We start from the raw sequence: 15,044 nt of genomic DNA, 5'->3' as shown, positions 1-15,044 counted from the left end.
ACCTGTATTGCTTCAGGTTTCCATAATTTCCGTCAGGAAAAGCCCAACAATGCTGACATCAGTGTAGTTTTGCCACGAGTAAGGGATTCAGACACATCACGCCCATCTGCACCAACATGCCCAGTGGATGAGGGGTGTTCTTTCAAGCACTCTTCTTGACAGTTCCCATTTATACAGCTTTGCATCACCAAGAGACCTTACAGCACGTAAACTTCCTTCAAGAAGAAACCAGATCAGAAGACTTGTTCAAGCGGCTATCAGGAAAACTCCACAAGGCAGTCTGCAATAAAGGCTCCCAAAACGTACACCACGTAGATGTCGGGTGCTCTTCAGCCCCACTCCTGACTGCACTGTGCTGGCACTCGGCATGAAGGTAGATCAGATACTGCAGCTCTCTGAGTAGATGCTTAAAGCTGGTAGCTCCTTAGGCAAATGGCGAGTTCTCTTTTTCAGCCTTGTGCGCACCACTCTGGAGAATATTTAGTGCAGCCCTTGATATTAAGCAAAACGCTTAAGGCTTTCTGATTTTGTACCCAAAAGAAGCACAGTTGGAAAGTTCATAGATGCAAAATACATTTTTTGACATCTACTTACCAGTGTTGGGGAACCAGTGAGGCAGTTGGCATTTTCAAGCCTAAAAATATTAGGTTTCCAAGTTACAGTGAAATCCAGCAGTATGGCAAAACCATTATGCCCTTTGAAAACCCAAGCCTAAAATGCTTTGGGAACTGAAAATCCATAGCATCTTGTGAAGATGCTTTTCTTCATGAAGATCAACCTTTATTCACAGTCCTGATAAGAAAATTGCTACCAGCAAGAAAAAAAATCATATATACTTGTCATACATAATTAAGCTTCCTCTACAAGCAATATACTTCAAAGCCATGTTCTGCTTAAGGGACTAAAATTAGTTTTGTTGGGCTCAGCAGACCTATGGAACCAGTGTGATGCTTTTTACTCTCTATGTAGAAATTAAGACACCAAGTTTTGTTTCTGAAGCTCACAACATTCCACAAGAAAAGTTCCCTGAGAAAAAAATTTTTAAGTGCCTGGTTCCCTGATATACACAAGTATAAAAAACACAACAGCTGCAGACCCTTGTTGTTCATGCAGACCTTCTCTGGGCATCCAAATATTTCAGTACCTTCAGTGAGGCTCTAGAAAAGGCATGGTCCTCTGTACTGGCAAGCAGCCAGATCACAGGATGCATAATCAAAATACTTCTGTTAAGTCAATGGATTGCTGCTCTGTTTGGCAGCATTTGCCGCAAGCTGCATAGTCCAGAGGGGATCCCCTGATCTACCACTGACTATGTCAACTGACTTGTACTCAACTTGGACAACAATTTGACCTTAAGGCTGTAGTCACTGAGGGCCTGTTTCCACTAGATCATCTAACTACGAGCATGCCAAAAGCCTGCAGTTTACCTTTTCTAGCCTGGCATAAGGTTCTTGCTTGCTTGCCACACTGGACCAGCTCCAAGTCTTGGCAGTGTGGCTGGCATCTCCTGTGCTGAGTTCTTTCTCTTCTGACCATAGAGGGAAAAGAGAGAAATTGAGTGGCTCATTATCTAGCAACTAAGACCACAGCACTTGCGGTTGTCAGGATCAACATCCACAATAAGTGTTGGAAAGAGTCTGCAGATACACCAAGGAAAACATCCTCATCAGGAATAGGCACCTTCTGCTGCTGGGGTGTAAGAAGCATTTGAGATCTACCTGGCAGACAGAAACATGGGTTCCTGAAAACAAAGTCAGACAGAAAGAGTTTGTGCAGTTGAGATCAAATGAGATACCTATGGTCTGGCAATGAGACACAGGCTATTCTTACTTCCTGGCAGAAGAGAGGAATCTTCACATAAGATTACTGGGTCAGTTGGAAGTTCTGCCCTGCTCTGAAGGAGGCAGGTATTCCCACCATAACACAAAAGGTTTTTTTTTTCTTTAGGATGCAGCTGAAGAGGCACATATTAAATTATAAAGACTTTGGACATTTGAACAGGATTCACAAGAATAAGCAGTTTGAGAGGGTTTTTTTTGGTTTGGATTTTTTTTTGTTTGCAGTGGTCATATTGAGATGGTTACAATCCTCCATCCTGCACAAAAAGCCAAGGACTTTTATTCATAGCAATACAATCTGGAAAGTTAAAAAAGGAAATTAACTCAGCCAAATACTCCGATATGACAACAGACTGGTATGAATGTAACGTGGTTTTTGGTCTTATGTCCAGCAATCATTCTCACGGCAAATGCTGTGGTAGGGGCTGTTCACACGGAGTGATGAGTGGGCATGCATACACTTGTTCAAAGCTGGTGTCTTCCACTGATTCCTTTTTCAGGACAACACAGCAAGGAAAAATTCTCTATTCACCTAAGTAACAGTCCAACGTGACACTGGCAACAAGGACTTCTCTAAGCCATCTTCCATTCTTCATTAGAGGACGCTCTCTAGAATGATGCAGGAAAAAGCTCAAGACAAATTCAGAAGCACAGCAGCCTTGGAGTCAGAGGCTGGATTGCAGCTGGTCTACGGAACGGTTGGGCCTTGGGAGCACGCAGCAAATGGACAGGTCACGTTTTAGTTATAACTTGTCTTGGATGCTGGTAAATGATTTGGCTCAAATGCTTTGCCTGGGTATAGAAGTAGGGGCCAAGACATTTGGCCACAGAGAAAAAAAGGTCAGTATATTGCATATAAAGGCAGTTGTCCATTTGACAGAGTACTTCCTGAACAAACAGCTGTCACGTGGATCAAGTCCGTTCCTGTCTGGCTGTAGGCCAAACCAATTTCAAGTCCTAGACTACTCCATGTTGGCTGGCACTTGATACATGACCACAAGCTAAGCCAGCAGCTGTTTAGAGGGTAGAACGTGTCAGAGGAATAGCCGTACACAGCCCACAAAACTTAACCCGCTGCAGGTTTCAGATGCCTGTTTTGGAGTTGATCCAGTTTCGATAGTAAGTCACTCGTGTGTACACTCCTGGTTTATTTGGCTTGCCACATTCATCTCCCCAGCTCACTATTCCAACAAGATACCAGATTCCTCTGGAGTTTGCATGCACCAGTGGCCCACCAGAGTCACCCTGAGGAGAAAAATGTCAACAGGCAGGAAAAAGGAAACAGTGTTCACGTCGCTAAAGCAGCAAGCCTCAAATTGTTCTGTTAGAACTGCCAGATATTTGTCTCTAGACCAAAGCTATAATTCAACCTCCACACAGTTTACTGACAAGACCGAGGCTGACAGCCGATGCCCAATTCAGTCTCTCCCATCCACACCTTCACATATGTATTCTCTCACATGTGCATTATATATAAACATCAAGCACCTGAGTGCGGACTTCAGCCCATGAGCCATGAGCTCTTTGTTTACATCTATCAAGATATTGAACACCATAATTGAGATTCCCTGAAGTATATTTTATTTCTAGGAAACATCACCTCCCATTCCACCTATTTCCTTTTTACTATTACCTACGAAGAGACTTACCTGGCAGGCATCCACCTGCCCCTCCAAGTATCCAGCACACAACATTCCAGGTTTGATCGCTCCACCGTACACTTGCCTGCTATTACAAGTGGCAGTGCTTATAAGTTTCACTTCTGCTTGTCGAAGATGATTAACACTATAGCCTAAAAGGACAAGTGGCATTAGAATTTGCAGACAGGGTATACAACCTAAAACAAGAATTAGGAGTAGCCAGATTTCCCTACAGATTTTCTGCCTTTACAGGTGATGAAGGGAGCCATCCAGACAATGTCTCAGGAAGAAAATTTTTTCCCCCCTCCTGAAGTCCTTCACTTGTTTCCAAACATAACCCTTCTCCACCTTTGACCCTTACCAGATGCTCTTCAGCATAATGAGAAAAGGGATATTTGTACATGTTTCAGTGTTAAATTCCACTATAGGCTACAAGATGCGTCCTTGATGTCATTGGAAAGACCCATATGGTTAACTGTGATGTAGCTTTGGAGAATCACTATGCACCAAGGGTCTACCATGAAACACAACCTATATAGTTCAGTGGCTCTCATAAGCAGAGTTACAGTCTCATCATCTCTAACCTTACTGACATGGACTAATTTGAATGAAACTCACTCAAGTCCTTGGGTGAACTGAAGCCTGAATTATGACCAAAGAGAGAATAACTGATGAAAACCATCATGATACATCTATGACAAAGCTGGATGGTGAAAGAACTCATGTCAGAGCTAAACTCACAGGAACTGGACCAGTGGGAACAGAAAACAGAATGTTTTCAACCAGTACAACACATGCAGCAACAAAAAACCCCGCTGCTCTTACTCCTGTATGGCTAACCTGTCTTCCCCTCATATTCCAATCCACTGACCAAGCCAGAAAAAGAGCAAACTAAGTCCACAAGTGTATCATTAGCACACGTGCTTATCAAACAGCAAGTCTAATGAACCCAAAATAAAAAAACCATGCCCATAAAACTAACCGCAGTCTTCTCAGACACGTGTGACAGGGCACGCAAAGGCAAGAGACACTCACCATCATTCTCCAAAGCTCCCCAACCTGTGACAAAGCAGGAAGCATTGTCTGGGAAAACATGAGATGCTTCAGGAAGACAGACACTGTGCACATCACTCGTGAACTCAATAGCAGAGGCAAGTTCCACAACAGCCACATCATAGTCATGATTAAAAATGGAGTTGCTGTATCTTTCATGAATGATAATTCTTCGGACAAATTTTTTCTGTTTTGGAGGTCTCAGCAGAGTTCCAAAGCTGGCAGTCCACCTCCGAGGGTCTCCTCCTCTGTAAGATATTTGAGATTATGTCACAGCCACACAAAACAAGATCCCCAAAGGAGCTTAGCTCTCTATTTAAGCATCAAAATGCAATGTGGCCAGGTTTGTCTAACAGGACAGAGAAGAGCCAAACTTCATTATCTTTCAGATATTAGTAGGCCAAAGGTCAGAGCACCCAAGAGTCTTAAGGCCTGCAGGATCAGAAAGGTGCTGATGACTTACCCTCTAAAGCAGTGGGCTGCAGTCACTAGCCACGTATTACTGATCACTGATGCACCACAGCGATGGGTCCCATCAAGCTGAATGCTAGCCTGCCACGGCCATTCTCCATCCTGCGCACGCTGCCCACCAACTATTCTCTCCACTCCTGTGAAGGAGAATGTGTGTCTTCGTATTCCACAGCCTGTCAAAGAAAAGGCAGCTCTGCTTTAGCTGATTGAGGGAAATCATGGTGCTGCTTTGGGAAAGGCTCACACATGTCATGGTTACAGGCATCTCAGGATAGATGTGGGGTATAAACAAAGAAATCTGGTAGAAAAGTCACTACTTCATTAAGCCAGTTTTCAGACACACAAGCCCACGTGTACTCCCATGGGAACTGAAGGCTGCGTATCTGAGACACTGTTTATTATTCCCAGTTGTAACTGTTTACCTAGTTATAAAAACCAATATTGTCTCTACAGCCCTTGCTTGCTTTGATATTTAACCAGAGCTGCACAGAGGGAAAGGTAACGTACATAGCCAATAGTGTGTCTGTGCATACAGGTACCACACAGATTATTAGGCACAAAGACAGGCACTGTCTTTGTGCCTAATTAACCTAAGCATTTACATTCATACAGCTTTCATAACAGCATGTATGTCAGTTTCATCTAAAGAATAAACCTCACTTGGTACTGCATAAAAAAAGAACATCCCTAAGTGGTTTGGGGTTTTTTGGTGTGGCTTTTTTTAAAAAGACTTCTTAAAAATTGAGTATGAAAATACTGGGGAACCCCCACATAAACAACCACACCAGTGCAGCTCTAAGCTTTAATACACACATCACCACCAAAATATGCGCAAGACAGACACTGCGTATCACTTGCAAGCTCAGTGGAGGCAATCTTCCATTATTTGTAACGTCTCACCTGCATAGCAAAGGCAAGACCAACATAATCAGCATAGCTTTAAGTGTCACAGAATTGCTGAAGACTAGTTTGCAAAAAACCACCAGACAAAACAAAAACCCCACGCACAAACTAAGCAAAAAGGATTTTGTCAGGTCACCTCCAGGTCAGCCTTTACAATAGCAACAAAAAAATAGTATCCTCTTCCTCCAACAGTTTCCTTATCACCACTGTGCCAACAGCACAGTCATTTATTACTCAGTTGGAAAAAGTTAGATTCAAACCAGTTAATTCTCAGAGTCCATTTAAAGATGGAAAGCTAACAGGCAAACGCTCCAAGACCATGCAGGGGACTGATACAGTCCCCTGGGATGGGACTTATGCTGTGTCCCTGTTTCCAGTGGAGCTTTAAGACCTCATGAGGGAGCACAGAACAGAAGAAGGCCTGGGAACCTGACCCTCTCCAAGGCTGTGGCACTGCCTTGCTCTCACTGCAGACAGCTCTTCTCCCTCTCTCGCCCTCTGGCCCTTCCTGGTACATTGCAAGGTTTAGCTCAAATCTGACAGACAGCTATTGCCAAACCTTTCTTCAGGGAGGAGGGGGCAGGAGGGAAAATGATTTTGGAGAGATTCCAGCAAGAATCTCAGCCCACAGCAATTACAGTCTTTGTGCAAAGCTCGCTAACAGCAGCTCATCTACATGCCCCTACTTCCCATAACCAACATTAAAGCAAGTGGTTCCCACCACCAAGTCAGAATGTCTGATTCTGCAAACACTAGAGCCAGCCTGACTGCAAGGAAATGATCTGAAGTCTTCCCTGTCTCATGCACTGTCTACTGCTCTAGTATCTTTAACAAGTTTTTTTTTTCAACTTGCGTCTCAAAAGTACAACAATCTTTTAAACACAGAACCTATAACACAATGTCCCTGGACCTTTCTACAGAGCATTCGTACTTACAGTTGTTTAAAAGGTTATCTCCCTTTTCCTTGTTCAACTCTGAAATGAAAAGCAAACACCACAGTGAGTATATCTCATAATTCTATGTGATCTAGCACAGACTCCCTCCCTGTACCCAGCAAACACAAATTAAATGGCTTGCACTGCTGCGTGGAGTGACGGTATGGTAAAAGGAGTAATTTGCTCTGCTGAATTTCAATTAAGCCTCTGTTCCTCACAAAGTGTAAGGCCAAAGGGTACACCTTTCTTGCCTTTGCTCAAAGCTAACAAAAGCAGCAGGTGACTGCAAGTAGGTACAAGTAGGTATGTCTACATGTGCTGGTGGCCGTGCACCTACATGCATTTGTTCAGGTTCAGTATGACAAGGTGGTCAGAACAGTCTTCACAAATCCTCAGTTCTGGGATTGACTGGATCTAAACTGTAATGTTACTGATTTCTTTCCTGCAAAAGGGGATGGACAACGACGACTCTCATTCAACAGACCTAGGTCACACAGAGAGCCTCTGATGCACAGAGGAGAGCTCACACTCATAAATCAGTGCCAGTATGCTTTAGGTTTTTTTAAGCTACTTCTTCCAAGTTCCTGGGCTGTGAGCCCTTGCACACAATTTTGAGAAGGCAAAAGAAGACAAATAGCCCATGTTTGCATACAGAAGTGAAACACATCGCACTAAGAACAGCAAAGTATGAGGAACAAATTCCAAACTAAAAACACAAACCTAAGGCACTTGCCTGTGAGCTTAAGGGTAGACAGGTCAACATTCAAGAATGTGGAGCTTGTTTTTAGCCTTCTGTGTAATGCATGGTTGATGTGACCCCAGCTCATTGCCATACTGTCAGCTGAGGCAAATTTAAATACCAGAACAACAGATGCAAGCACTCCACCAGGATCTGGGCTGCAAACCAACAAAAACAAAGTGGTGTTATTCTCTCTTTGCCCACTAATCCTCTTTTTTCTGCTTTGCGCCATCTGCATTCTTTATATGAGAATAGGTCTGCTCTGCACAGACATATAGAACAAATAGCGTAGCTGTGCACAAGTGAAGGAAGATGATGACATGTCAGCAGGCAGCAAAAGGCTAGGTTCTTGCTATAACAATTATCAGAGGAAATTTTCTGGGAACAGTTATAAGCAGCACAGCTGAGAAGTAGAAGGGGGATCGCTCACTTTGGCCTCCACACAGCTCATTGTCAGTAGGACAGATGGCAGTAGGAACAATACAACAGGTTAAAACCCTTCAGCAGACACCCAACAGGCCATTCCTAACAGCCATTCTAAAGACCCAGTTTAGAGCCTCAGAAGCTGAAAAGGTCTTTTGACATTTCTTTCCATTTAAGTCACTTGACCATATATTGGCCAGTTAGCTCCACTGTATCTAGAGACAAAAATCTCAACAGTTTGGGTTATGAGAGCAAAGCAAGATCACTTACTGCCAGTAAAAAATATTGAGCCCAATATTTCAGACTAACAGTCTAAAGGAAAACCAACTGAAGCACAGAGGGAAAGACAGCAGAGATGTAGTTGAGCTGGTCCAGTGCCTAGCTACACAACAAGGTATCTGTAATGAAAACAAGCTTGGAAGAGGTGCACTGTTTTGTCAGCCTAAAAAGTATAAAGAGGTTGCTTGAAGTCTAGCTCCACAGTACTGTAATTTCAGTTATGTATGGTGTGGGAGGCTTGTGGAAGAAGCCAGCAGCAGAAAACAGCGTAGAACACCTTAAGGAAATGACTCATTCCAACTAGAGACAGGTGAAGACAAGAAAGCCCATAAGTGCTGTGCAGGACATTTGTGGGAAGTCTGGCATTCTTGGCTGTCTAGGGAAAACTATTCCACAGCAGATTTGAGCCTTATAGGAATACAACTCCAAACCAAAGTAATGTGAAGAGGAGGGAAGTGATGGCTCTTATCACTGAGAGTGGTACATAACTACAGCAAAGAGAGGAAAGACTTAAGAGCTCTCACACAGGATCTTTGTACCTGTGTGTCCCACTTGCCTCCTTCCCTCAACTCTGTATCCAGGTATCTCACAGTGGAATCATTTAATCCTTCAGACCTTTTCAGACAGGGAGGAAAATAGTGACCTGCTGTACACCGTGCAGAGGGGCAAACACTAGCCTGAGCTTCCACAGGAAGCATGGAATAGAATAAAGAGCTGACTCTACATCTCTCAAGCCCTAGTAGCAAAGACTGGGATCACCTCGTAATTCAGTTACTGCATTACAGCCACAAACAACTGGTGTTCAGGTAATCAATCTGCAGAAGGCCAAATTTCTCTTCCTTGCTGACCTCTGAAGGTAACTCTTCTAGTTTCAGCCAGGATAGAGTAAATTTTCTTCCTGGTAGCTGGCATAGTGCTGTGTTTTGGATTTAGTATGAGAATAATGTTGATAGCAACAACTAAAACAAGTGTGTTAAGTAGTGCATACACTAGTCACGGACTTTTTCAGCTCCCCATGCTCTGCCGGGTGCACAAGAAGCTGGGATGGAACACAGCTGGGTCAGCTGGGATATTCCATACCGTATGACATCCTGCTTAGTTATAAGCTGGGGGAGTTGGCTCTGGGGAACACACACCACTGCTCAGGATTTGGCTGGGCATTGGTCAGCGGGTGGTGAGCAACTGCATTGTTCATCACTTACTTTGTATATTCTTTTATCATTATTATTTTCCCTTCTTTTTCTGTCTTATTATACTGTCTTTATCTCAACTCACAGATTTTACCTTTTTTTTTTCCCTCTTGATTCTCGCCCCCATCCCACTGGGGGGATGTGGCATGTGTGGTGTTTAGCTGCCTTCCAGGTTAAACCACAACAGTAACTGAGCCCTCAGTGTTGTGAGCACCTAAAGGAGAGTGACAGCCAGCCAAGACTTAGCCACCTTGCTAGTGTAATCCAAATATGAACAACCAGGCATGTTTCCCATATGGTCAAGGGGTAGGAAGAAAGGATATTTATCACATCCATGCTTATTCCTGATCTTCACATTACTTACCTTAGACTGACAACATGGGACCTGATGTACCTTTTACTCAGAAAGGACTCCTTGAATACTGTAGATATCTGTTAAGGGAAAAGAGCGTGCTGAAATATACCTATAATATGTACATGGTCTCAAGATATAACAGTCTTGTGACCTCCAAAGCACAAGAAAATGCCTTCAGATCTCGACCTCTACACCAAAGCTATCACTTTGTTCTCCATCAGAGAATGCAGAACCAAAATAAACAGCTGAGCTGGCTGATTTTGCTGCCCCTCTGCTCTGTGGGTGCCTGTTCCATCATGGGGCTGCTGGAACAGACAGCACCTGTGCCTACCATCTGCTTGCACACAGTCACCAATGCATCTTTAAACAACTACAGCAAGGTTTGAAAGGTAAGGCCAGCCACATAAGGATGAGGCACAATCACCTCTGACTATTTCCAATCACACAATCACAGAACTCTTCACTATAGGTCAGGCAGAAACAGAGACATAGCTTACCATGGTTTCAATCTCTTGGCTCAGGTGCCTGAACTCTTCTGTGGTTTGCCTTTCGTACTGAGGGTTGTACTTGACATTGGTGATTAGGAAAGATGCATTGTAGTATCGGTCCTGATCTACAGAGGAGAAAAGGAAAGGTGGCTGATCTCCTTCAGTACAATTTAGACATGCACAGCACCTCACAGAGCATGGCACAAGTAAGGCTCCCAAGCTCTCGCTGTGACCCTGTAAGCTGTGGAATTACAGCTTTAGCACTTTGGGAAAAGGCAGCTCTGGACCGTCTTGTTGCTCCATGGACCAGCTAGGGGCTCATTTCTACTTTGAGGACCATCCCAAGCAGCTCTAAATTACACTCACTACAACATTTCACTGGGGACCATCTTATCAGCCTGAGGTAAGCACAGCACGAGACACACGAGCCTACATTGCCCCTTCTGACTCAGTAGACACACTCACTCCTCCCTAGCTGCACTTTGGCATGTCCCTGCCCTTCTGAGAGGCAGGTGGCCCAGAGCTGTTAGCATCCATTCAGCAGCCAGGTTAAGTTTAAAACCTGGTTCTTGGGTGAATGGCAGAGGGGCCCCATAATGCAAAGTCAGCAAAAAGCAAAGCCGGCTCCGCCACTGCTCTGTCTAATGTCCTAATGCAAGCCACAGCCTTGTCAACTCTCAGTGAGCTGTGACAGCAACATGATTAGTTCCATCCCAGCAGGAAGGCACTTCAAAACCCCTCACATTCGTATCTCAGACTGGGAATGGAATGGCTTGGCTTCATTCATCTGCTACCAAAACTGGGCCCTTGGCAACCAGGACTGATTCCTGGGCTCCAAAAAGCCTAAACCTCTGCCATCTCTCTCTCTGGAATATCCTCAGCTAGAGGTGCCAGGTTCAGTTTCTGCAAAAACCCTGTTCAAGACCAAGCTTACTATGCATAGCCTGAGTACTAGACACACCCCTGGCTTACACAGAAGACTGCTAGCCTTTGGTAAACCATGATTGGTGGAGGCACCAGGGCAAGACAAGAAACAAAGAGGGACAAAACTTAAAACCCTGCTTCAAGTAAATGATATTTTAAGTATTCTTGCAGGTTTTCTGATCAATTCAGATCTTGAATAGGGTCTAGTAGGCTTTCTCCTGTGGATTCTATACCAGGGTGAATTGTATACCTCAATCATCAAGGAAGACCACAGTAGCAAGTGAAACACAACAAATCCCTTTAGACTTGGTGACAACAAAAAGAGTGATGCACTTACCATGGCACAAAAAAAATGTAATCAAGCCAATGATGAGGGCTAAACCTACTATGACTGACACAGTGATGACTGCTATTTTCCATGGCTCTATACGATTCGTTGCTCTGTCCATCTGGATCGCTATCTGCACTGAAAAAACAACATGGAGGAATTAAACTCTATTACAAAGACAATAGTATATCCTGAGCCAAATCATATCTGGCACAGCTTAGCTCAGCTGACAAACCTCACAGAATGAGGTAGGTTGGGAAGGACCTCTGGACCTTGCGGGTCTGGCCTTCTGCTCAAACCAGGTGCCCCTACAGCAGGTTGCTCCAGGCTTTGTCCAGCCATGTTTTTAGTATCTCCAAGGACTGAGATCTCTCTCAGGAGTCCTGGTCCACTCTCTGACCACCCTTATGGCAAAACCTTTTTCTTTATATTTATATATTTCGTCAGAATTTCCGGTGTTCTAACTTGTCTTCGTTACTTCACATGCACCCCTAAGAAAAGCCTAGAGTTGTGCAGGTAGTGCTAGTAGAGGCAATTTCCATCAGGAAATATTACACAGATTTCAAGTGCAGCCCATGCATGTGCTTAAATTGAACGTAAATGTAATAATTTATGACTGATGAAATAACCTCTGCACCAAGAATATGGTAGACTACCAGAGATGCCATATAACATACAGCTCTGAGTCATTTTCAGTTGGTATGAGTAGTAACATCTATTGATCCTTTACAGGGTTTGGGTTTTATTGCGCCAAAACCACAGGTACACTGAAAGAAGCCACATTCTGTGTCCAGACAGTCTGTCAGAGAGAAGAGAAACAGCTGTGCGTGTGTAAACGCAGTATGGCAACATGACCCAGATTTGGCAACTTGCTGAAAGCCAACAGCAGACCTGTAAAAGGGTTGGGAACTTGACTTAAATATGGACAAAGGCACATAAGCCTTTCTCCTCCACTTATTCTCTTGCTTAATGCTGCACAAGAGGACATACCAGGAAAAATGCATTTTTGCAGGCATTCTCAGTAGCTTTGTTGTAGTATGATGCAAAGCCTTAAGCACAACTATTTCAGATCCCCAGTAATTCCACAGCACACTGTAGTAACTGTCGTCATGCCATGCACTGAGTCTTTACATCATGGTTGGTATTTATACAGGATATCAGAAAAACACATGGATAATCTCTCAAAGGCACCTGGAGTGACAAATGGCAGCAGCCAGCTCTGGAGATGAGGGACTCAGCTGGATAGTCACCATGCTGTTTTACACCCACTGATCCATGTTTGTATTGCTGTGGACCAGAGATAGAAAATACTATTCTCCCCTTTTCAGGTTTATGGCACAACCATTTCTGAGCAACCTTTAAGAAAACAATAATAGGAAGTGGCAGAAATGTGGCAAAGAAGAAATCATAGTGAAAGCAGAGCAGGATACCAGCAGAGGCTCCATCTTAGGAAATGAGCTGAAGGGGCAGGTAAGCAGTGAAGGTAAGGGTATGATGCACAAATCCAAGACAGCAAAAGACAGTGAAGTGATGGGAGAGGAGAATGGGGTTATACACTTTGCCCTGAGGGCAAGAGAGCGGAGCAAAGCTACGTGGAAGAGAGGGTAAGCAAGGCAAATCAGTAAAAAAAAAAAAGACAGAGCCACAGAGGAAGCAGTGGAGAGGTCTGCACGTAGTGATGCTGTGCTCTGCAGGTGACGGAAGTTAGAAGCAAATCAGAGTTTAATCTCCACATGTAAAAGTTTGCTTTTGGGTAGTGCGAGTGCTGGCAGGTATCCCAGTCCATTGCTTAAGAAGGGAAGCAGGCAAGTTTTTACCCACTCAAAATGTTAAACAGGGTAGCTTCATCCAGCACCACAACTGCAGATGGTCACAAGCAGCAGCTTAGTATTACCACAATACACAGCACAGGTGATCAGGATCAAGCCTTCTACTTCAGAGTCACATGCTACAGAGAAGCCTAGTACCTCTCCTTCTGTTGTGCCTGCTTTTTTGGGGCAAAGTTACATTTGGCAATGCACAGTTCAAGTTTTGCCCCAATCTAGCTGTCTCCCCACTAGACTGGATTAGTCCCCTCATGGCAAGACTCTGCAAAACAGACTGTAGGGCATTTGATAGAGTCTGAAAGCTTAGGCTGGCCAAGATTACTTTCTTTAGAAACTGCAAGTTACAGTAAGCACATAATACACACACACACTAGAGCTCAGCTGGTTCCATGGAGGCCTTGACTTCTCACCATCTAGATGTTCAATGTATACACTATCCATTACCCCTGAGGGTTTAACAGATGCAGAGAAGCAGATAAAAGCCCAAGACCAGGGGACAGTCCTGCCTCAGTTTAACATGCTGCAGCTTCCCGCCAAGCATTCCCATCCTCATCTCAGCTCATGGCCTTTCACAGTCCCAGCTCATGTAATTCCAGCATACCTCATGGGCAGTCAATTACTGCCCTTGAGAGCAAGCCCCTTGGGCTAACCAGAACAGACCGCTATGGCAGTATGCCCGTGCCCCTCCTTAGCTAGCCACCTCTCATATTTTAAAGATTCTGCTTTAACATCTGACTTTGCTCTCTTCACTGGAGAGCTTTTGCTCCAGCTCTCCCCACCCCAGTGTGCTTCCACCTGAATGGCAATGTGAGCAACATCCCTCCACTGCTCTTGACACAAAGAACACACAGCACATCCCTGATGGCTTATGGCTGACTGCAGATACTGAGGCAGCAGCACTCATTTCATAACCACAGGCTTTCTTGAACAGTATACAGATAGATTTCCTCAAGATGTGGCCTTGTGCCTAAGCTACAAAAGCTTAAGGTTCACACTTGAGAACGAGCGTCTTGCTGCCCATGGGACTTGTGCTCTCACAGACAGCACCACCCTCCATTTCAATCTGCCTTCTTCCTTTTTGTGCAGACACCAACTACATTGACAAACGCTGGTGGCACAGACCCCTTTCTCCTCCACAGGTCAGATTTGCAAGGGGAAACAGATACCTTAGGAACTGCTGCAGTGATGGGGGAAATGGAAACATGAGACAGAATAAAAACTCTTCCACTTCTGATACTGACTTCACTTTAAATTTTTTAAGAAAACAGTTTAAAGGAAGCACTTCCATATATTTCTACATTCATACAGGTAATTTGTATATAGGATATACAAATTAAAAGCTGAAATCTCTCTTCAGACCCAAAACAGTTTCCTCCCTTTAGCAGGATGCTCTCAACCTCCATCTTGCTAAGTTAAGTACCAGAACAGGAAAAAATCCTTTGTGCAATGGAAGCACCGAGTCCCATCACCTCCCACATCACACAATTGCCATTATGTATCTTTGAACGGCAATGCCTGTGTGCAGGACCCAGCTCAGCAACGGGTTTTTTTTTTTTACTATTTTATCAGCAGACATGCTAGTCACCAGTTGTGCAGAAGGGCTGGGAAAGAAAAAGTCTCCTGTTTTTAGCTTTTTAGGAAATACCTAATCT

General features: G+C 44.1%; 1 protein-coding gene across 1 annotated transcript; it reads right to left on the bottom strand.

The window, feature by feature from the left end:
- Positions 1–1,226: 1,226 nt before the first annotated feature.
- LOC104048014 (transmembrane protease serine 11E-like) lies at positions 1,227–13,833 on the bottom strand. Its single transcript, XM_009508415.2, has 10 exons — positions 13,803–13,833; positions 11,576–11,704; positions 10,324–10,439; positions 9,836–9,903; positions 7,574–7,737; positions 6,841–6,879; positions 4,995–5,175; positions 4,514–4,779; positions 3,488–3,630; positions 1,227–3,083 (listed from the first exon to the last, which is right to left on the bottom strand). The coding sequence occupies exons 1-10, from the start codon at positions 13,831–13,833 to the stop codon at positions 2,922–2,924; spliced, it is 1,299 nt and encodes a 432-aa protein (XP_009506710.2). The 3' UTR covers positions 1,227–2,921.
- Between the last annotated feature and the right edge of the window lie 1,211 nt (positions 13,834–15,044).

This window comes from Phalacrocorax carbo, chromosome 4 (assembly GCF_963921805.1).
Source record: "Phalacrocorax carbo chromosome 4, bPhaCar2.1, whole genome shotgun sequence".
Taxonomy (NCBI): Eukaryota; Metazoa; Chordata; class Aves; order Suliformes; family Phalacrocoracidae; genus Phalacrocorax; species Phalacrocorax carbo.
This window is presented reverse-complemented; position numbering and strand designations above follow the sequence as displayed.

Bases quoted from the DNA above. Each gene is read 5' to 3' on its own strand.
- LOC104048014 (XM_009508415.2), bottom strand. From the start codon at position 13,833: ATGGATAGTGTATACATTGAACATCTAGATG. The intron at 6,880-7,573 runs GCAAGTGCCTTA...TTTTCATTTCAG, and splicing joins GTCTACCCTTAAGCTCACAG to AGTTGAACAAGGAAAAGGGA. The intron at 3,631-4,513 runs GTGAGTGTCTCT...TTGTCCTTTTAG, and splicing joins GGGAGCTTTGGAGAATGATG to GCTATAGTGTTAATCATCTT.